Source organism: Trifolium pratense, linkage group LG4 (assembly GCF_020283565.1).
Source record: "Trifolium pratense cultivar HEN17-A07 linkage group LG4, ARS_RC_1.1, whole genome shotgun sequence".
Lineage (NCBI taxonomy): Eukaryota > Viridiplantae > Streptophyta > Magnoliopsida > Fabales > Fabaceae > Trifolium > Trifolium pratense.
Window position 1 is genome coordinate 15,466,415 of NC_060062.1, and position 22,061 is coordinate 15,488,475.

At 30.1% G+C, this 22,061-nt stretch overlaps 2 protein-coding genes across 3 annotated transcripts; one reads left to right on the forward strand and one right to left on the reverse strand.

Moving 5' to 3' along the window:
• Window positions 1–3,304: 3,304 nt before the first annotated feature.
• Window positions 3,305–7,004, reverse strand: LOC123922165 (peroxisomal and mitochondrial division factor 2-like). Its single transcript, XM_045974911.1, has 3 exons — window positions 6,375–7,004; window positions 3,412–3,489; window positions 3,305–3,313 (listed from the first exon to the last, which is right to left on the reverse strand). The coding sequence occupies exons 1-3, from the start codon at window positions 7,002–7,004 to the stop codon at window positions 3,305–3,307; spliced, it is 717 nt and encodes a 238-aa protein (XP_045830867.1).
• Window positions 7,005–14,030: 7,026 nt separating this feature from the next.
• Window positions 14,031–19,381, forward strand: LOC123923574 (tRNA dimethylallyltransferase 2-like). Of its 2 annotated transcripts, none has more exons than XM_045976267.1 (9): window positions 14,031–14,424; window positions 15,380–15,448; window positions 16,260–16,332; window positions 16,415–16,536; window positions 16,807–16,881; window positions 17,464–17,874; window positions 18,290–18,365; window positions 18,442–18,593; window positions 19,066–19,381. In XM_045976267.1, the coding sequence occupies exons 1-9, from the start codon at window positions 14,134–14,136 to the stop codon at window positions 19,216–19,218; spliced, it is 1,422 nt and encodes a 473-aa protein (XP_045832223.1). In that variant the 5' UTR covers window positions 14,031–14,133; the 3' UTR covers window positions 19,219–19,381. The 2 variants fall into 2 exon arrangements, 1 of the variants encoding a protein (XP_045832223.1); XR_006814424.1 differs by having other exon boundaries at window positions 14,078–14,424; window positions 18,446–18,593; window positions 19,066–19,202.
• The last annotated feature ends 2,680 nt before the right edge of the window (window positions 19,382–22,061 follow it).

Below are 22,061 nucleotides of genomic sequence, written 5' to 3' on the forward strand. Positions count from 1 at the left end.
TATTTTATACAGAATCTTTTATGAAAGATGACTAATTTTGAGAATTTATTTTTAATAAATTTAAAAAAGTAATTATACGAATAGAATTCAATAGTAATATATAAACTATAAAATTATAATTATCCAGTAAAATGTTTTACCACTACTCTTATTATGATTTTAATATTATATTCTCGTGTTCTATATTTTAATTATAATTCCTTCAAAAAAACAAAATTAATTATGATATGATAATAGTATGTTAGAATAGCATTGTACAAAAATAATTACAATAGCACTAGACGAGTATATTTTAATTTAGTCGTAACCAAAAAAATTTTTTCAATCAATATTCTGGAACCAAAAAAAATCTATAAACAAGGGTAGAAATTAAAATAAAAGATATTATAGAGTATCATGGTAGAAAAATAAAATAAAAGATAGGTTAGTCTAAAATTATATAAAGTGCTGGAAACAAAAATAAATAAAAATAAGAAGATAAAGTGATGTATAAACAAGGGTAGAAATTGGCTTTAGCATTGTGAGGTGTGAGACTTTGAGAGAAAATTTGTATATGATGTTGAGAAATTATTAATTTGATGTTGAGAAAAATTAATAGTTCACTATACTTTTATTTATCTTTATGCAAGAATGATGGGTAAAAAAATTAAAGGTTAGAGTGGAAATAGAGGGGTGAAGAAGATGGATTTTTACAAATGAAAGAGTGAGAATTGTGATGAGGAATGATGTTGAAGCAAATCATGAAGAAAAATTTATATCTTTGTTTTGTTGTTGTTGTTGAATTGTAGATCTATCTTTGTGTTGGTAGTTTATGGCAGATCTGCAACCATGTAAATCTCAATGAAGGAATGCAACAATTGAATTTTAAATAAAAAAAAAATTATAAGAAAATAAACAAAAAGTTATAAGGTATGTGAGTAAAAGAAGAATGTTTGTGTTGATAGTGTTAGTTGTAATTACTGGTTATGTACGATGTTGCCATTTTTCTTTCTGTCGATAAAGATGGAAAGAAGTTTCTGTCGAGAAAGAAGGAAAGAAGATTTGTGGGTAAAAAAAAATGCAGATAGTTGTGCGATCTGGATCCTCAGCAACCAGCTTGTTTGTTGCCTCCATTGCTGCAATGTTCTTATACGTTGGATTAAATATAACGGTTCATACATTAAACACTAATTAAAATATAAAAAAATAAAGACACGTAATTTGTCCTCTTTCTCTAAGATTGATCGCTTTCTTTATGGCTTTTACACAACAAAAATGGAGGGCGCAACACCACTCCACCACCCAATGGTTCCACTTCCACACACTTACGACTCTGTATCAATGGCTGCAGATGTTTACGAATTACAAAGGCTCAACTCCAATTTACTTTTTTAAGTTTTTTTCTTTCTAATTTGATATTGCATCAAATTAATTATTGAGATTTATTTGTTGTTATTGTGATGCTCATGTTCTTCATTTGAAGTATTTTTTATGATGAATGATTATCTTGAACCAGGGCAAATATGAAAGTTGCAATCCGAAGAATTAAAAAAGTTCCATGCAACTGCATAAAATTGTTGTGAAGAAAAAGGATTATGAGTATTGAATAGAAATTGCTGATAATGAATTTTGTTTGGAAAGAAATTGAATAAAAGTTTGTTGACAGAATGTTAAGAGGAAAGTAACAACATGTCGGTGCCTTTGCACTCCATTGTTGCGCTGTGTGAAAGCCAATAAAGAAAGGGGACAAATTTTGTGTTTTTTTTCTTTTTCTATATTTTAATTGGTTTTAATGTATGAGCCGTTAGATTTAATCCAACGTATAAGAATATTGCAGCAGTGGAGGCAGCAAACAAGCTGGCTGCTAAGGATCCGGATTCATAGTTGTGTTGTTTTACAACTTGTTGAACCGGTAAGCAGGTAAAAGCATACAAATTGAGGGTGACGTGTCTTCATAGTATATGCATTTGTTAAAAGAGTGTGTTTGTGACCTTAGCATTACTCATAAAGAAATAGATAAGCAAAAATGATGTATTAGTAACATAGTGCACAACCCTGACCGGAGAATACAAAATGAAGGAATGAAGATGAAAGAAAACATTGCGACAACTTTTCTCCTCTCAACATAAAGCATCAATTTAGGGTTATATATTTTATTATGGGATTGTGTCTTATGTTTCTATTTAGGCAAAATTACACTAGATGTCATTTATCTTATTTATTTGTAACACTTTGGTCATTTATCATTTTTATTGAAGAATAAAGAATGAATAACAGTATAAAAGAAGAACAACAAATATAAATGAATTTATTCATTATTTTCTTTTTCATGTTAGTTTTTCTACACTTACGCATCTAATTAAATAATAAATAAAAAACAAATTTTCTTTACTTATTTGATTTCTTCATATTTTTTTTCCTTTCAACCATCTTTATCATACTACCATTTTTTTCTTCTTCTTTAGATTCATTACCATATAGTAGATTTATACATGAATGTATTATCTTTTAACAGAAACTTTCTTCCGATCACAACTAGACAAAGTTAAAAAAGTTAGCATTAAATGTATTTTTTCATATGCTTTTTTTTATATCTATAAAAAATAAATAAACACATCTAGAAAATATAAAAGAAGAGGGGTTGAAAATGGGACCACAAAAACAATTTGGATCTAAAAATGAAAAATGAGCAAGAGAAAACGAATGAGACATTCAAATAAGTCTTATTCATAAAAAGTGCAAATATGTCGATAAATTACACTAAATACATTTTTTTGAAACATGAAAGGTTGAGATCAAAAGATTAAATTTGTTGTTGTTGTTGTATGTATGATAGAAGTGAAGAAGAATAGTTTGAGAAGTTTCATGCCAAGATCTTGAGATAAATAGGTCCAAAAGAGAGCTTACATAATAGATGTTACAGATATGATCCTAAACTCCATGCATGAGCTAAAAGATGACTGGTATTTTTAAGCTAATGTTAACTGTTGTTTTGCTGTACATTCTAGACACGACTGTATGTGTGTGTGTGTGTGTGTGTGTGTGTGTGTTAAGAGTCTTAAATTAGATATGATACAATATGAAAAAGTATTTATGAGAAAATGATATTCTTCACTGAGTAAGTCACATTCTAAAATTGGAGAACATAGTGAATATAATTCAAAAGATTAATATGTATTTAGGTATGTTTGTTGACTTACATCGTTAAGTGTACTAGTACTAGGTGTAGTTTCAACATCGTCTTGAATGTGCAACAAAGGTTTTTTAAGATCATCATCAAACCTATTAATCTATCTTTTTTGTTGTGGAGACAAAGACTTAATATTCATTGAACCTACAAAAAGAAATCAAAGAAAAATAGATGAGAAAACAAAACTACTATACATTAAAAAATAAATCTCATTTTGAGATTGAATAACTTAATTGACAAACCTTTGGAATTGGAAGTGCAAATACTCTTGCAGGAACAAGAACTGTTGCAACAATGCATTGTTGGCTTGATAACAAAAGCTTAGTGAACACAAAATCTTAATATTAGACATTTGTATAGGGTAGATTTTTCCACGTGTCGATTTTATACACAACTACATCGAAGATGTCTTTCACTAAATTCCTAAAACTTTGCCACAATTATCGAACAACATGTGGCTTCTACAAGATCAATGCAAGATGTGTTCTATGTTGGCCCAACTTCAACAAGGCCCAAATGCAAAAATAACCCAATCCAAACAATATGCCAAAACAAACAAAGAAGTCAAAAGATAAAAATATTCCTCCACCAAACTCACGCACGCGTATTCTTCCACCTATAAAGCCAAAGTCAAGCATACTATATACAAACAAAGGCAACGCTTCATATGTCTCTCTCAACCCCAAACCATAGCAGTGCATAGCTAGCTCTTCTTTCACCAAAATTCAATTCAAAGCTTCAAGCATCTTATATTACCATCTCTAAATTTCAAAAATTGAATCTCAAAGCATCTTAACAGACATGATTTCATTACCCTTTGTTCTCATTTTTTCTCAAATTCAAATTTGATTCCCTCACCATCTCTGAGATTTCCCTTTGCAGCCATGGATGAGCAACTGACTAAGATTCTTCAATTTTTTATATCTAGGTAAGTTTGATTAATCTCAATTTTATATTTCAAATTATAATATGTACTGTCTATAAATAAGGGGTTGTGTTGAAGAACTACTCACACCACAATCTAATCTCTTCTTCCACTTTTCAAAATGACTTTGTCAACACTTTCTAAAACCTTTGACAAAATTTCCGATATTAACTCTTCAAAATCTTCTTGGAACATCAAAGGAAAAATGATTAGATTGTGGGTTGTGAAAGACTTTAACAACAATGTTATACCCTTATTTGTTGAAATGATTTTGATGGACTCTGAAGTTTATACCCTTCTCTTATTTTTTGTTGTAACAAAGTCACTTTCGTATTTATATTCATATTTTGTTAAGTGAGTTTTTTTTTCTTGGTGAATTGTTAAGTGAAATTTTTAAGTCATGTTTATCTAAGTTCTATTTTATTTTTTTGTAACAAACATCATTTCGTATTTAGATATATATTTTATTAACTGGATTTTTTTATTTTGGTGAATTGTTAAGTGAAATTTTTAAGTCATGTTTATCTAAGTCCTATTTTTTGTAACAAACCATCACTTTTGTATTTACAGATAGATTTTGTTAAGTGAGATGTTTTTTATATCCAATTTTGATTTGTCTAAAATAATTGCAGGGTAAAAGAGTTCATTGTTCCATAAAAAAAAACTCTTCTTTACAAGTTTCAGAATGATGTCAAAGAGGGCAGAGTTTATGCATTTGAAAACTTGGATGTGGCTACCAATGGTGGTAGCTACAAAACTACTAGACATTCATATAAACTGAACTTTCAAACTTAAAAAGGCAGAGTTTTTTGGTCCTATTGTATATAGACTAATCCACCGTAATTGGTATATGAGATAATCAAACTTAAAACCATGATAGAATCACACTTCAAGATTCCAAGACAAAATCGGTAGACTAATTCAAGTGGATTATAAATGTAACTTTTAATAAAGAACTTAAACCAATTATACATAATTTTGGTATTATAAAAAATCCTTGAACTATGTGCAATTTGTTTCAAGATGTCAAAAGATATGTAGTAAATGAGACTGAATATGTTGTTTTCAAAAGATGTCAAAAATAAACATAAGATACCAAATCTATCTATATATATAAATCCTAGATAGTTCTCCTACTACTCCTCTAAACCCTAATCCATTTAAACCAATGAAATTTTTTCATTTAGCCATGTGAGCCACTTAAAATGCTACATCACTTATCCTTACATTATTGTCATCTCTATCTATCCTTTCTTTTCTTTTATTTTTTATGTTATAAACCTACAACCATATTCTTATAAATGAGTTTTATTATAAAAATTGAAAAATTTACTCATAATTCTTATTCATGAGACTTTTCATTTGCATAACAGTAGATTTTAATTACACATCACTTTCTCTAATGCAAAATAACTTTTTAGTTCACATACAAGGGAAAGACTAATAACTAGAGCCGGAGTCCAATGCACAGATCGATTTGTCCACTATGTCGGTTCTTTCAAAAATGATTGGCATATCTTTTTTGGTTGTAATAAGGTTGACGAGTTATGGGTTGAAGCGAGGAAGTGGCATTTCATAAGCGATAAATTGGAAATTGCGGATGGTTTTGTGTCTCTATTTTTCCAAATGTTAGAATTATTGTCCCAAAAGAATTTGTATATGTTTGAATGACTATGTGGATCATTTGGAAGCAAATGAATGATAAACTTTGGAACGATGTTGATACACAACCTGCTGCTTCGGTTATATTTTAAAGTCATGTAAAGCTTTACATTTTTTGTATTCAAACTTTAAGATAAGTTTCATTAGGCAACAAGCAAACAATGCGGCTCACATAGCATAGGCGTCACTGTCTTATGCTAGTTCCCAAATTCATGATCATTTTCGATGTTGTATAGAACATGTTATTATCAATGAAATGAATTGATTTGGTTCTTATCAAAAACTATGAAGAAAGAAAACATATTAATAAATAAAAAATAGAAGTCGCTTTAATAAAATCATGGTGGCTTTCTAATTCAATCAAACTTGCCTTAAATTCAATCATGCACTAATTCTCTTGATGCAACAGGTTAGCAACTAAAAACAGAACAAATAACATAAATCAAAACAAAATTCATAGCTCCCGAATAAAAAGGAAAAAAGAAAAAACAGTATTCCTAATCTAATTCGGGGTCAGTTCTGACATAAAAAACGTCTCTATCTTCATCATTCCATTGAAATCTCTCTATCTTTCTTTCATCTCTTTTTTCCAAAGAAAAAACGTATTAAAACAACAACCAATGCAATTCCACCAGCAGACCCAGCTGCAACAACTGACCAATTTTTCTCCAACCCCTTCTCATTCATATTCATCAAACTAAATTCCAAAACCCTAATTTTCTCTTCCAATTCCCTATTCTCTTTCATCCATTTCCCAACCTCATTCTTTTTCCCTATCAAAACACTCTTCAATTCCTCAACCTCTCTTTTTTTCTCATCAACTTTTTCTTTCATCATTTCCTCAACCCTAACACTCTTACTATTCTCCTCAACCTCTTTCATTTCAATAACTCCAATTTTCCTCTCCAATTCCCTAACCTTCATTTCCATCTCCACATTTGCTTGTTTCAATTCTTTCCCTTCTTTTTCAATCACCTCAAGCTTACTTTCTTTTTCTTCTAGCATCTTCCTTAGTTTCTCCGTCTCCGCTTTCGATTCCACCACTTCTTTCCTAAGCCTCGCCGTCTCTTTCTCCAACTCTATCGTTGAATCCAAATCCTTACGTAATTTCTCGATCTCTATTTTCATTTTCGATATCTCTTCATTCTTTTTGGCGTTCTCGGTTGATAGCTCGCCTTTTTCGCGTTCTAGAGCCGCGATTATTTTCTTATTTGACCCCTTTCCATTCTTTCCGGTAAAATCTGTCATTGCAATGAGTTATATAGGAGAAAACAATGCTTAGAAAATGAAATGGAAATTAATGTTGAAGAGATTTGGATCATTGCATTGAAGATTTTGAAGAGTGATTGTGTTGTGTTTTTGAATAAAATAAACAAAGAGATTGAAGTGATTGGAATGATGCAGATTGTGAATGTCGGAATGAGTGGAAATTATTCCAGGAAAATTGAGAGGTCGTGAAGACCATTTTTTGAGAAAATTTGGGAGAGGATTTTCCGGGAAAATGAAGAACAAATTATTTAGATTTCACACATTTTTTCTTTAAATTTGATTTGTTTAAGTTTTTATTTTTTTTCTGAGAATGTTAATACTACATTTTTTAGACCTACAATTTTGTTTTGGAGTAAATGGCTCCTTATATGAAAATTTTAGGGCACTAATTTTTTTTTTTTGCTTAACGTGTGCATGCAAGTGTCAAGTGTGTGTGCGTGCGTGCGTCCATGTGTTAAAATAAATAAATTAATTATATAATTAACATAAATAAATTTTAAAATAGGCTTAAACTCTTATGATCTTCATAATAAAATCTATTTGAAAATTAAAAGTTATTAGAGAGATTATAACAATTAAACTTGTTTGTAGTAAACTTTTCAATATTGATATAAGGGATTTCTTAATGCACACCTCTTTTTTTTTTTTTTTTATGAAGCTGTGCATTAGCAAATACATCTTAAGGTGTATTTATATACTTTTTGGTTATATAATAGCAATCCATAAATTAAGTGGGTGTATGTTAACAAATCTCATAAATATACCAGTGGAGTTCCAGAGGGTGTTGAGGAGCAACTGCAAGGGCATCAAAATTTTAGGGGCACCAATTATTTTTTTCTTAGTGTTTGCATGCATGCGTGCCTCCGTATGTGCCAGTGGATTTTGATTGGACTCATATGGGTAGTTCATCGAACCAAATGTGATGCACTTGAACCGTAACCAATTGGAAAAATCAAATGCAATTCAAACGTGGAAACCACATTTTTTTCATCGATCCCCCGAGTACTAAGCATACCCTCTTTGCAACAATTAGTATACCATTGTTGTAGAGCAGTCCCTAAGAATTTGAGTGTCCTATACAAATTATAACTTTAATGCCCCATTTTTTTAAGTCATGAAATTATAAATATATAACGTTAAAGAATAGTTAAATATTATACCTTCAATTGTTAGAATCTCTAATAATTTTTAATTCTTCAAATAGATTTCACTATTGGGATAAATGACAAAAAAATATTGGAATAAACTAAAGCTAAACCCTGATAAAAATATGAAATTCAATATATTCCTGAACCTCTACTTTTCGCGGGGGAACTTCAATTTTCACATTTTTCTTCAAAGGCTAGTCACAATTGATATTGCTAAGTTTGTTAATATAGTTAGTACTAAGATTAGTACAGTTAATACCGTGCGATGCACGGGTGTGATGCGTTGTCTTATATTATAACGTGGAAAATACAATAGTAACAAAATACAATAGTAACAATTTTATAAATAATTTTACCTTTCTTTACATGGCATGTGTACCGGTTTATCCACCAAATCATTAAAATTCCTTCATAAAGAAATGATAAACTAAAGTGTTAAAAACCAATTTCCAAATAAAAGAAAACTACTAAAGTAAAATAGATATAAAATTGCGGCTCACAATAAAAATGAAAATACTTCACATTATCTTTATATGAATCTCTCAAAATAATCTATTCAAAAGTTTGTATAAAATAATCTTAAAATCACTTAAAAAGATGACAAAATATAGGCTCTGTTTGGTAACACAAATAAGCTAGCTTATAGCTTATTATATGAGCTTATAAGCTTGTTTCAAAAAATTAGAGGTGTTTGGTAACAAGCTTTTTGTACTAGCTTATAGCTTTTTTTCAGATGCTATTTCAAGTAGCATTTAAGCTTATAGCTTATAGCTTTTTACACTTTATTCCATTTTTACCCTTTAATTTAATAACTACCCACTCTAAAAAATAAACTACCCACTATCAATTATGTAATTTTATATTTAATAACCACTTTAAAAGCTAATTTTACCAAACATTTTAATTTCAATAAGCTAGTTTTTCAGCTATCAGCTATAAGCTAGCTTTTCAGCTAACAGCTATAAGCTAGCTTTTCAGCTATCAGCTAGCTTATCAGCTATCAGCTAGCTTATAACTTATTTTTACCAAACAGACCCTTACATGAGCTACCATTTTTCATAAGTAAGGATGTAACAAAAGTGAAAATAGAAGCGTTTATCCTCTTCTCCTAAGTCATATATATGTATACGACAATACGTTAAGAATTCACATGAATTTTTATTTTTATATTAGCCTTTAGAGGAACATTGTCCTAGCTACCCGAACCAAAAAGACTGCAATACTTGTACAACCAATCATTTTTCATAAGCAAGGATACAACAAAAGTAAAAATAGAAGTCTTCTATTCTCTTCTCTCAAGTCAAATAAAAAAAAGTCTTATATCACAATAAGATTAAAGAAATTAAAAAATAATTAAAGTTAGAAAATATTAGTGTTAAAGATACACATATACTTACATGAGCAACTATTTTTTATAGACTTCCCGAACAATAATGATGCAACAAAAGTACAAAATAGAAGCCCCCTCATTTACATGAAAAAAAATCATGAGTAAAATTATCTTCAAGATATTAAGACCCAAAATAAAACAATTGTACTACAAATAATTACCTTTTCTTGAGAATAATAATAAAACTTATACAAAGTTATATTAACCTTCCTTCAAAAGAAGTTGTCCTACCTAAACATGAAAACATGAAAGGCTAGGTGTAAGAACGGAACTAAATATACATCGAAGAATCACATCACTTGGTCTTTAATTAGTGCAAATGCAAATAAATATGTGAACTAAAAAGTTATTTTGCATTAGAGAAAGTGACGTGTAATTAAAATCTACTGTTATGCAAATGAAAGGTCTCATGAATAAGAATTATGAGTAAACTTTACAATTTTTATAATAAAACTCATTTATAAGAATATTGTTGTAGGTTTATAACATAAAAAATAGGCAAAATTACACTACAGGTCCTTTATCTTATTTATTTGTAACACTTTGGTCCTTTATCTTTTTTTTGCAACACTTTGGTCCTTTATCTTTTATTTGTAATACTTTAGTCCTTTATTTTTTTTATTTTTAACACTTTAGTCCCTTTTTTTGTAACAGTTTGATGCTTTATCTTTTTTTATTTGTAACAGTTTGGTCCTTTATTTTTTATAAATAAATAAGATAAGGACCAAAGTGTTACAAAAAAAAAGATAAAGAACCAAATTGTTACAAAAAAAGATAAAGGACCAAACTGTTACAAAAAAATAAGATAAAAGACCTGTAGTGTCATTTTGCCTAAAAAATAAAAGAAAAGAAAGGATAGATAGAGATGACAATAATGTAAGGATAAGCAATGTGGCATTCTAAGTGGCTCACATGGCTAAATGAAAAAATTTCATTGGTTTAAATGGATTAGGGTTCAGAGGAGTAGTAGGAGAACTATCTAGAATTTATATATATAAATCCTAGATAGTTGTGGAATTGCTTATCTAAAACCTAATCCACAAACCAATGAAAACATTTCATTTAGCCACATCATCCACTTACATCCATTTAATGTGGGCTACTAATTGTAATTATTATTATTATTATTATTATTATTATTATTATTATTATTATTATTATTATTATTATTGTTGTTGCTGTTGTTGTTGTTGTTTTGAGTTATTATTCATTTTAAATTTTTTTATTCATTTTATTATTTTGTGTATTTTATTATTTTTTTTTCAAAAAAGTTATTGTTTTTGCTAATAATCTTTTGTCCAATCTTTGTAAATATAAGGAGTTGGTCGATTGTCAGGACTACTTTCTAATGTTAGTAAAAAAAATAGATAAACTAAAATTTACTAATGGTTGTTATGCCCTATATGATTTTTATCATATTCGATATTTGAGTATGAGTTAAGTTGCTTTTATCTTTGCTCCAATAAGTTTGAAATTAATATAAATGTCAAATTCGATAATACAGTAGTTTTTTGGTAAGAGATATTGAAGTAGTTTATTCAACTCATAATTCTCCAATGAGATTTATAATATAAATAAAAACTTATGTTTCAACATCGATTGTTTCAATTTATACGAATGATTTTTCAACATTATAATATAAAATACCGCATAACACCCGTGCATCGCACGAGTGTGGGACTAGTTAAATTTAAATACCAATAATAAATTGACCTTAATGGCAAGAGATTTATTTTTGGTATTCTAATGGCAAGAGATTTAGATCCCTTAAACATGTGGTAGATGTTTGATATCTAACTCTCACATGGAATTGTGCCTCATAAATTCTCTCATGAAAATTATTTTGCACGGTTAGTACATCTCCGTTAAACTCTAAAAAATATCCAAATAGTTGAGGGACTAAAAATCAATTCTATGTAAGTAATGGACGGTGACCTCTAGACAGGAGGAACATAATTTCATTTAGTTGTGATACACAGGTACACAGGATAATTAACCAGGAACATAATTTGTTTATTTCCTTACACATCGTACATCATTTTGGTACACAGGAGGAACATAATTTGATTGCAAAAAGTGATGTAAATGAATAATTTGATTGGTTTAAGTGCATCGTACACTTGTGGGACTAGATGCACGAGTCTTATGCTCTGTTTTATACTGTAACATCAAAAAATTATTTGTATAGGTAATAATTTTAAAATCGAAACAATAGGTATTATCAAAATAATAATAATAACAATAGAAATTACCTAAATGAGAAAAATTGATGTTGAAACATAATAAGTTTTTTTGTATTATAAATCTCATTGGAGGATTCGGAATTGGATAAACTACTTTATTATCGAATCTATCATTTATATTAATTTGAAACATATTGGGACAAAGATAAACCAACTTAACTCGTACTCAAAATCGAATATGATAAAAATCACGCAAAACATGCACACCATCAGTAAATTTTATTTTATCTATTTTTTTTACTAACAATTCAAATTGAATTTTATTTGGATCAACCAAAAGAACGTGACAATGAATTTGCATACCAAAATTATCAGTAAATAGTCATGACAATCGACCAACTCCATATATACACAAAGATTGGACAAAAGATTATCAGTAAAAATATTAACTATTTTGTACCCAAAATAATAAATTGAACAAAAAAAATTAAAATGAATAGTAACTCAAAACAACAACAACAACAACAACAACAACAATAATAATAATAATAATAATAATAATAATAATAATAATTAGTACCACACATTAAATGAATGTAAGTGGGTGATGTGGCTAAATGAAAGATTTTGATTGGTTTAAGTGGGTGATGTGGATTAGGGTTTAGATAGTCAATTGGACATCTATCTAGGATTTATATTCAAGATTCCAAGACAAAATCGGTAGACTAATTCAAGTGGATTATAGATGTAACTTTTAATAAAGAACTTAAACCAATTAAACATAATTTTGGTATTATAAAAAGGAGAATGTTAACTTGTGCCCTTAAGGGCACATGTTAAGGAGATAAATGTGGAAAAAATTTATTGAACTTGTGGTGCATTCAATTCTCTAGACATTAAATGTTTTCTATCATTAAAAGCTATATTTCTATTTTTAGGTAGCTTAACATGTGCCCTTAGGGCACAAGTTAACATAACCCTTATAAAAAAATAAAATCCTTGAACTATGTGCAATTTGTTTCAAGATGTCAAAAGATATGGAGTAAATGAGACTGAATATGTTGTTTTCAAAAGATGTCAAAAATAAACATAAGATACCAAATGTACAATTAAGCCTAGATAAAACTAGGTTTTCCACTTTATGGTAAATCATACTTTTATCCACATTGACTTGATTGAGCCTAATTAAATACCCTAAATGGACCAACACCTCACCCTCAAACTTATTATTATAATTAACAAATAAGAAACACTTAAACACACATAAACACGCCACATAATCAATTAATTTTAAACAAAAAGTAATAACGAAAATAATCCTAAAAATTGAGATGTTACGGTGATTATTGCAACTCGTTGTGATTGGAATATTGATGAAAAATCTTCAATTTTAAAAACAGTGAGCAAAAATGGCAAATATTTTCGTTTTAGTTAAAACACAAAAGAAAGTCTATGTAATAAGACATGTATGATATTTATATAAAAAAAAGGCATCTAAAATAGTACAAAATGTTAAACACGAAGTATAATATTTGTTGACATGTATATCTTCAAAGCACAGAGTTTAATTAATAGAGAAAAAAAAACTTGGATTTGTATCAAACTTGGATCTCATGAACATATATAATGATTATTTGTGTTTCCTACTAATAGCAAAGTGGAGGAACTATAACACATTAGAAGGAAAAAAACGAACCGAAAACATTTAAAGAAGATGAAGATGGAGGAATGAACCTTGAACCTTCAACAATGTTTCAGAAATAAAAAAGTAGTACTGTCGAAAAAATAAAAAAGAATAAAAAAAAAGGAATAAAGATGAAGATGTAGGAATGTACCTTGAACCTTAAAAGTTGTTGCGAGGAAAAAAAATTGTATTATCAAAATCATTAAAGGAATAGGAAGAAAGATGAAGATGCATATGAATATAGAAAATATTTTAACGAACATGACCAAAATCATATGGTGTGAAGCCATTGTCAAGGCTACCGCATCTGCAATAATATTGCAACCGCAATTGTAGATACGAACCACAGTTTAAAACTATACTTCTCCCTTCCCATTATAACTATGTTACCCCACAACACAACAATGACCGAATAACAACTTTCTCTTTAGTTGTCTACCCACCTTGTGTGTCCCATAGAATATCGACAGAGTTAGCTATTACTAACTGTGGTTGAAACTTCGTACTAATATCATAATAAAAAAAATCAGATCACACACAGAGAGCACAAAATAAAAATAGTGGAACAAAAATATAAAACAGGGACATTTTGGTCAGAGTGTAGAAAACGCACTTGAGATTGAAAATCTAGAAAAAAAACCCAAGAGATAACACTGTTACGTGTATAAAGTCCGAGAAAACACGAGCAAAAGAGAGTGACGCAATGACGACGGAGAACACCGTAACTGAAAACCCTAGCCATGAACAACGACCAAAAGTGGTGGTTATAACAGGCCCAACCGGTTCCGGAAAATCAAAGCTAGCCGTTGATTTGGCCTCACACTTTCCAATCGAAGTAATCAACGCCGATTCCATGCAAGTCTACAGTGGCCTCGATATTCTCACCAATAAACTCCCCTTCTCTGAACAAAACGGAGTGCCGCATCATCTATTGGGTACTGTAAACCCTAATTTTGAATTCACTGCCAAAGCTTTTCGTGATTCTGCTATCCCCGTAAGTTCTAAAATTTTCAATACTGATTGAAGAATTAAGTTTCCTTTTAGTTTTATTGTTGGTTCATTAACTCATGCTTATTTGGATTGACTTATTTGAGTTTATCTACGGGGACACGGCATAAACACTTGTGACATTGTTCGAGAATTCATGAGAACAACTTATGACATGTTGTTGATAAGCTGTTTCAACTTATTTCCTTACGCTCTCCATGATAATAGCTTATGAAAACAACATATTGATGGAATTAATTTAATATTAATCGTATAAATCATGCTCAACAATAAAGATTATAAACCATAATCTTACTTTAGTGCGGAAGCTTAATAAACATGAGTATGTATATAAAACAGGATCTACGACATGTTGATTTATCAAGAATTAGTATTAGGAATACCTGGATAGAAGAATCCATTAGATACTAACCATTGATGTGACACGTAGCACTCCTGAAACACAAAGAGATAGATATCGGATGCCGAGCACCCGTTGGCTTGTGGTTCTTCCTCAACCGGGACTCCTTATGCCCTAAGCACTCTTCAGATGGGGAGAAGATGCGACATGCAGTGTGTCCGGTATATTGGGGACCATAGCCTATATATAGTGTGATGGCCAATTAGGGTTCCCATTATTTCGAAACGGGCCATCCTGACATCCACTCATATTGAGCTCATATCCAATTAATTAATTAATTAATTCTAAGTAGAAATCTAATTAATCTTTTAACTTTACTTGATCACTTAATCAATTAAGGCTTCTAACTGATAAATAGCTAATATAATTATATAAAGATATTTGTCCACATAATATTATTGGAATATCATAAAATATTCCAACATATAGATTAAGCTGTTTGACTTTATTTTATCTTGCATTGTTGAAATAGCTTATTAAGCTGCAAAATAAGCTGTTTATCTAGACATGAACTTAATATTTGTTTTCGTTGTTTTTTCAGATCATTGATGACATATTGTCTAGGAACAACTTACCTGTTATTGTTGGTGGTACTAATTACTATATACAGGTACTAATTGGTAATTACTATATACATATAATATTTTTCAATTCATTTTAATACTTGAGTTTATTGACTATGGACTCGGAGTGTAAAAAAAGTTTCATATTATGTATATTGAGAGTGACTGGGATCAAGTGGTTAATGAGCTTCACCGAAGAACGAATTGTTTAGGGGAACCCGAGTTTAATTTCTGTGTGGAACAATTTCAGATCTCTTTCTCTGGGGATCTGAGAGTTAACACCAAACAAATATTGAGAGCTTAATTCTGAAGATTTACAATGTTTTGTCGGTGTACAACATTTTACACTGTTTGCATTTCATAACAAATCATATTGTGACTTTACAAGCGGTTATGATTAAAGTCAAACGTGATTAATGATCTAACAATTATGATTGATCGACGGTGTAAAACTTTTTACATATGCATCCAGTCACATTTCACTATGTAGATTTTTGTGTAGATGTTTTAGGAATTAACATAACACAGTAGCATCATTGAATGATTTGATTGGATGCATGTGTAAAAAAGTTTTACATGTGATGTATAGAAGTTGTTGATATATATTTTGAAATGTTTTAGTAACTAATATAACAAAGTGAGATCACGGTGTGATATTATTGGATGAATGTGTTAAACTTTTTCTGTGCGTAGTTGTTAAAGTTTATTATTTCCACTATCTTGCACATGAATGTATTTTCTCATCCATTTTTCTCATCCTTGTGTGACAATCTATTCTTACTCTATTTAGATTTATTTTAAGGTGGTTCCACATTTTATTTTTTATAAACTGACATTTCTTCCTGTTATGCCTTTCAGGCTCTTGTGAGTTCGTTTCTGTTAGATGATTCAACAGATGATTTGAACGAAAGCTATTTGGGTGACTCACCTGGTAAACTGCTATTCGGTTCTCTAAATTTGTTTCCAGTTCAATTAGTGTATACTTAGCTTCTATTATATTTGTAATTTTGTAGGTATCACAGGGTATGATAATGATGTGTGTTCTGAAAATGACAGTTCAAGCAACAGTTATGATTTTCTTAAAGATATTGATCCAGTTGCAGCGAATAGAATCCATCCAAATAACCATAGAAAGGTCTGATGCGTAATTTCATTATTTATTCCCATCGAATGTAAACAAGAGTTTATATACACATCAATTTCATTTTATGCATATATAAAATTGTAATTGTTATGATTTTAAGGGAATTTTTTCAAGTTTTGGGCATACAATACAATATACATGTATTAGAAGCATTATGCACCTTCAATTAATTACGGAGGAGAGGTTTTAAATTTATTTGAATTTCTTAAATTTCTTAATTGGGATGACATATTTACATGTGCTATTCATTTTTTATTTTAGATAAATCAATACATTAGTTTGTACTCTCGAACTGGTGTTCTTCCCAGCAAAGTTTTTCAAGGACAGGCAGCAGAGGTTTGTTAATCTTATTTAACATTCATTGACTAATTGCAAATTCAATATAATCTCTTTTCCCTAAGGCATGGTTTTTTTCAAGCTGTATAGTTAGAATGATTTTATTGGGAAATACCATTCTGTGGAAAATTCAAAAACTTGTTTGGTAAATGTAACATTTGTAGAAATAATATTTTAAATTCAAATGCTGGGAGGAAGTGGTGGGAATTGAAGTTATGTAATACTCACTCCGGTCTCGTATAATCTTCTCAAAATAATCAAAAACTTAATCGTACTTTTCAAATTTCCCCTAATGTGAACTTGTCTATGAGAATAAAAGAGTCATTGGAAACACAACCTAAACTAATTGAAGAGCAATTTAGGAATAATAGTCTTAAATATGGTAGAAGTAGTTAACATTTGCTTATATTTTAGACCACTACTTCGAGACTGGAAGGAATAAAAATGAAGAAATAGGAATGTCATGTCCCCTGGAATCAATAATACTTCAGAAAATATTAAGTTTGTACCAATCACGATAATGTCAGTTAAATTTTTCTTCTTTTCTTTTGAATAATATTGGTCTTGCTTGTGGCAGGGCAGAAGTGGGGTCAAGCTGATGACTTAAGATATGATTGTTGTTTTATAAGTGTGGACGCATCTCTCCCGGTACTGGACAGATATGTAGAGCAGAGGGTAGATGATATGATGGATGCAGGGTTACTCAATGAAGTCTATGACATTTATAGTATGAATGCAGATTATACCAGAGGTTTGCGACAGGCCATTGGTGTCCGTGAATTTGAGGATCTTCTACGGACTAGTGTTTTCAAAAACATAAATCAGAAAGAGGTGGAATTAATTGACAGATCAAACTTAGAAAATAGCGAGCCATTGTTTCATGGCAATTTGCTGGTGTGGTTGAGATCTTCCTCTGATACTAAATCCACAACTCTTTTGGAAGAAGCAATTGAAAAAGTAAAGGTCAATACCAGGAGACTTGTCCGCCGTCAGGTAAAACCATAAAAATAATGTCATTTGCTCTATGGCTTTCTGAAACAAGCATTACTGCAGAACATTACTTTTGGTCAGATATGTAAGGAAACTGAAAATGAGTTATTTTTCTGATAATCTGACCACATATAATAGAAAATGACTCAAGATACTCCATTTGAATTCTGATTAAGTTTGAAATATATTCTGTTCTTTCTGAAGGACATTTATTTTTCATGGAAGTTTGCACTGTTGGGAATTTTGTTTGTGTCTATAGACTCTATACGACTCAGCCTGCCAATTTTAGGATTACCATAAGTTTTCTTTGGTTATGTCTAAAATTTTGCTCTCTTGTCTGCAATCATAGTATGTTGTTGCTAAACCCTTCTATATTGAGTTGACTGTAAGATTGATATGGAAGCTTTGTTCATGACAGAAGAGGATGCTCACTCGACTTCAAACATTGTTTGGTTGGGACATACACTATGTTGATTCCACAGAATCAATATTGAGTAAGCTCCTCAATCTTGTTTCTGTGTTTATTGTTTGGTTTGAATTATCTATTGATCTTGATATTTTATGTTCTAGGCAGATCAAATGATGTATGGAATAGCCAAGTGGTTGAATCTGCCACGAAGATAGTGTCATCTTTCCTAAGTGAGAATCGTAGCTTGTCGTCGTCAAATGGCAATCGGACGAAAATAATCCAAAGGGACCTCTGGACTCAATACACATGCAAGGTATGCTATGTTTTAGATTCCACCTGGCATGGGGCATTTGCCCCTTCTGTTTCAGAAAGAAATGGCATTATTTTGCTTACTGACCAACCATCCACGAATCACACTTCTTTTATAATGCTTGTGAGGTCTTGCTGTTATTCATTAATCATTACCACAAATTGCAATTTAGAAAACTGTAAAGCGAAGCAGTTTTTTAAACTACCAGATTAAAGTTTAACTTTAAAGTGATGCACAAAACTTGCCATGTGTGCGGTACTAGCAGAACAATGTTACCGATTCATTTAGCTATGTCTTCAATCTTCATATCATTTATTACAGTTGACTTGACCTCATTATCTGGGCGGACACACTGATTTTGGCACTTGTATAGATATGAGTGAAAGAGTAACGTGGAATAATCATTTTTGAGCATCCGTAGGATCTTGTTGCAACACATATTCCATTTCTTATGACCTTTCTGTTAACATAACAGGCCTGCAATGACCGGGTTCTGAGAGGGTTACATGAATGGGAACAACACATACGTGGGCGTGGGCACCGTAAACGTATTTCTAGTCTCAAGAGCAAGGCAAAAGGTCTTAGTTTTGTGGAACATACTCATGAATCTTCTGAGAATCGAGCATAGCCGTGCTTCTAGATATTTTAGATTATATATCATCCTTTTTGTAACTTTTGATGATATAGAAACATAATTAGATTGAGGGGGAGTAGGAAAAATAGAAAAATCTTTGTTTTCTGAATGTTATTTATGAACTCGGTTGCAATATTAATTTAGATTTTTGAAAGAATTTCATTTTCACTTTATTGTTGCTCTGTTCTTTAATTTATTTAAATCTTTTAGATACATGAACATTTAAAAAATAAATCTAATCTAAATTGAATAAGATATCTTGTAAACATAATCTTGAACTTATTGTTGAATGCAAATTTACCAAGTTTGATTTTTATGGCCTAAATATCTATTTGAGAACAATCAAATAAATCAGAACCTGCTCAAAATTACTGCATAATACACATGTTCTGATAGTTTGGCTCAAATTGGTTTAATATGATCCTAAAAAATATGGTTTAATATGAATTTTCGAATTTGGTTTAGTAGTGCTTCACATGAAATTTCTGAAAAAATAAAATAAAATATCAAATTTTCATACAATTTTAAAATAACTTATTTGAAAAGTTTAAACACAGCTCCAATATTTCAGCATATATTATTAAAGTCATAAAATTGCCAGTAGCTGTTTTTTAAGATAAACTTGATTTTGGTGGCACTCCAATATATATTTCTTGTTTTTTTATTTGAAATTAATTTGTTTTTTTGGTATCCAACAGTTGAAAACTGGATTTAATCACAAGGTGCATCATGCCTTTTCAACCAGAATTATATAACTGAAGGTTGTTAATTGCATATTTGGTCTCTTATGTTTATTTTAGGTTTTAATTTGGACTATTACGTTTAAAAGGTTTCAAGTTAGTCTTTTAGTCATTTTTTTGTTTAAATCGTTGACGTATCTAAGGAATTTGTGTACGCAGTCCACTTAGGATTGTACTATGTGAAAGTTTTAGAAGAAATTAAATCAAAATTTAACAAAGAGTTAGAAAAATTAACTCAAAATTTAATATAAAGGACCAATTTGAAACTTTTTAAACATAAAAGACCAAATTAAAACCTACGATAAAATCATTCTTTTATCTCTCATATATATCAACCACATTTTAGTCGCCAGAAACTAATCTAGAAATCTAGAAGTATCCTTAAAGCATATAATATTAATGAATAAAAGTATCATCAAATCATTGAAATCATGGTTAGGGTTGATAAAGAAATTTTTTAAGAACAGACTAATTAACACACAAATAATTTGTGATTAAGATGGATTACTAGTTGCATTATTGGTCTATCTTATTAAACTAATCAATGAATCTCCTTGACATTATTTCATAACCGGCTATATGACACTAACAAAAAAATGTAACAGTCTCTTATTAAGACAGACCAATAATTCACTTTTACATCATAATTTTGAATTCTAAAACTATTCAGTACGTAAGAGAGAGCATATCATACAAATCTTGCTATCATCATGGAGGGTAATGTCTCATTTATTTATTATCATTTTCCTTATTATTATTATTATATATTTGAAAACATGGACAAAAATTTGCAAACTCGTGTTAAAGCTTCTATTTTTTTGACGCATGTTAAAGTTTTTTTTTTCTTTTTCCAAAAACTATTATTTTTATGTGACAATTTATTTTTGCCGAGTTTTTGTTGATTACATACTAAGAAAGTGACTACTAACATTATATTAACTCGTCCATGAATCTTAACTCAAATGATAAAAATATTGAAATTGTTATCAACCAAAAAAAAGAAAAAACTGAAATTGTTAGAGATCGGACGCAATGACCAAGTTTAATGATCATTTTTTGATTCAAAGTTTAATGATCATTGTCATTTCATTTAGGCTTAAATGCAGTTTTGCCCCCCCTGTTTTGCTTAATGCGGAATTTTACCCCCCCTGTTTTAAAATGCGGACTTTTACCCCCCCCTATTTTAATTTTTGTTGGATTTTGCCCCCCCTTGTCATATTAGCTTATGTGGCAGCGCTTATGTGTAATATTTTTTTCCACATCATTAATAAAAAAAATACATATGTTTCAAAAAAAAAAAATACATATATTCTTTTGCAATTTTTTTTACGGTGCATCTTTTATTTTATTTTAACTTTTTTTTTTTTGTTACAAATGGTGCATCTTTTAAGCCTACAAAATAGAATGAAAATCACAAATCCTAAAAGTAGAAAACCCTAAACGTAGAAAAGGCAACAACTGTTCATCTTCTCATCTCTGCAACCACTGTCCTTCTCTTCTCACCTTCTCAAACACAACACCTTGTCACCGTGTCGTCCTCACCATTCGCCGATTCTCCTCACATCTTCGGTGAAAATACAAGACGAAAATGGAGAATAACAAAGCCATCATTCAAGGTTCAAGTTCAATGAGGTATTTTTTTCTCTCCAATTTGTGGGTTTACTTTTGATTTTGAAATTTGTTTTTCGTAGAGTTCTGAATATTTAAAGGAAAAGTGGTCCTTCAATGTTTTTTTTCCATTGCCCTCCCCTCTAAACTCTCAATCAAACTGTTAGGAAGCAACTTTTTCACCATGAATGTGAGTGAGATAACTGTCAAATATAAATAAAATATGTAAACTTTTTTTAATTTTTTCAAATGATATATGGTTGGAAGACAATGGTATTTTGACTCTAGATATGAATTTCACTGTCGAAAGAATATGTTAACAGATGAAGATTATAACATCAAGCGCCTGATACTTTGCTCCCTGCCTATTGTTTTGTTCTACTATTATTAACTTTGTTCCCTGCCTATGTGTGTGGGTGGTTGAGTTTTTAGGGGGATTTGGTTGAGTTTTTTTTTGTGATTTTTACTATTTTTTACTTATTATTGGAG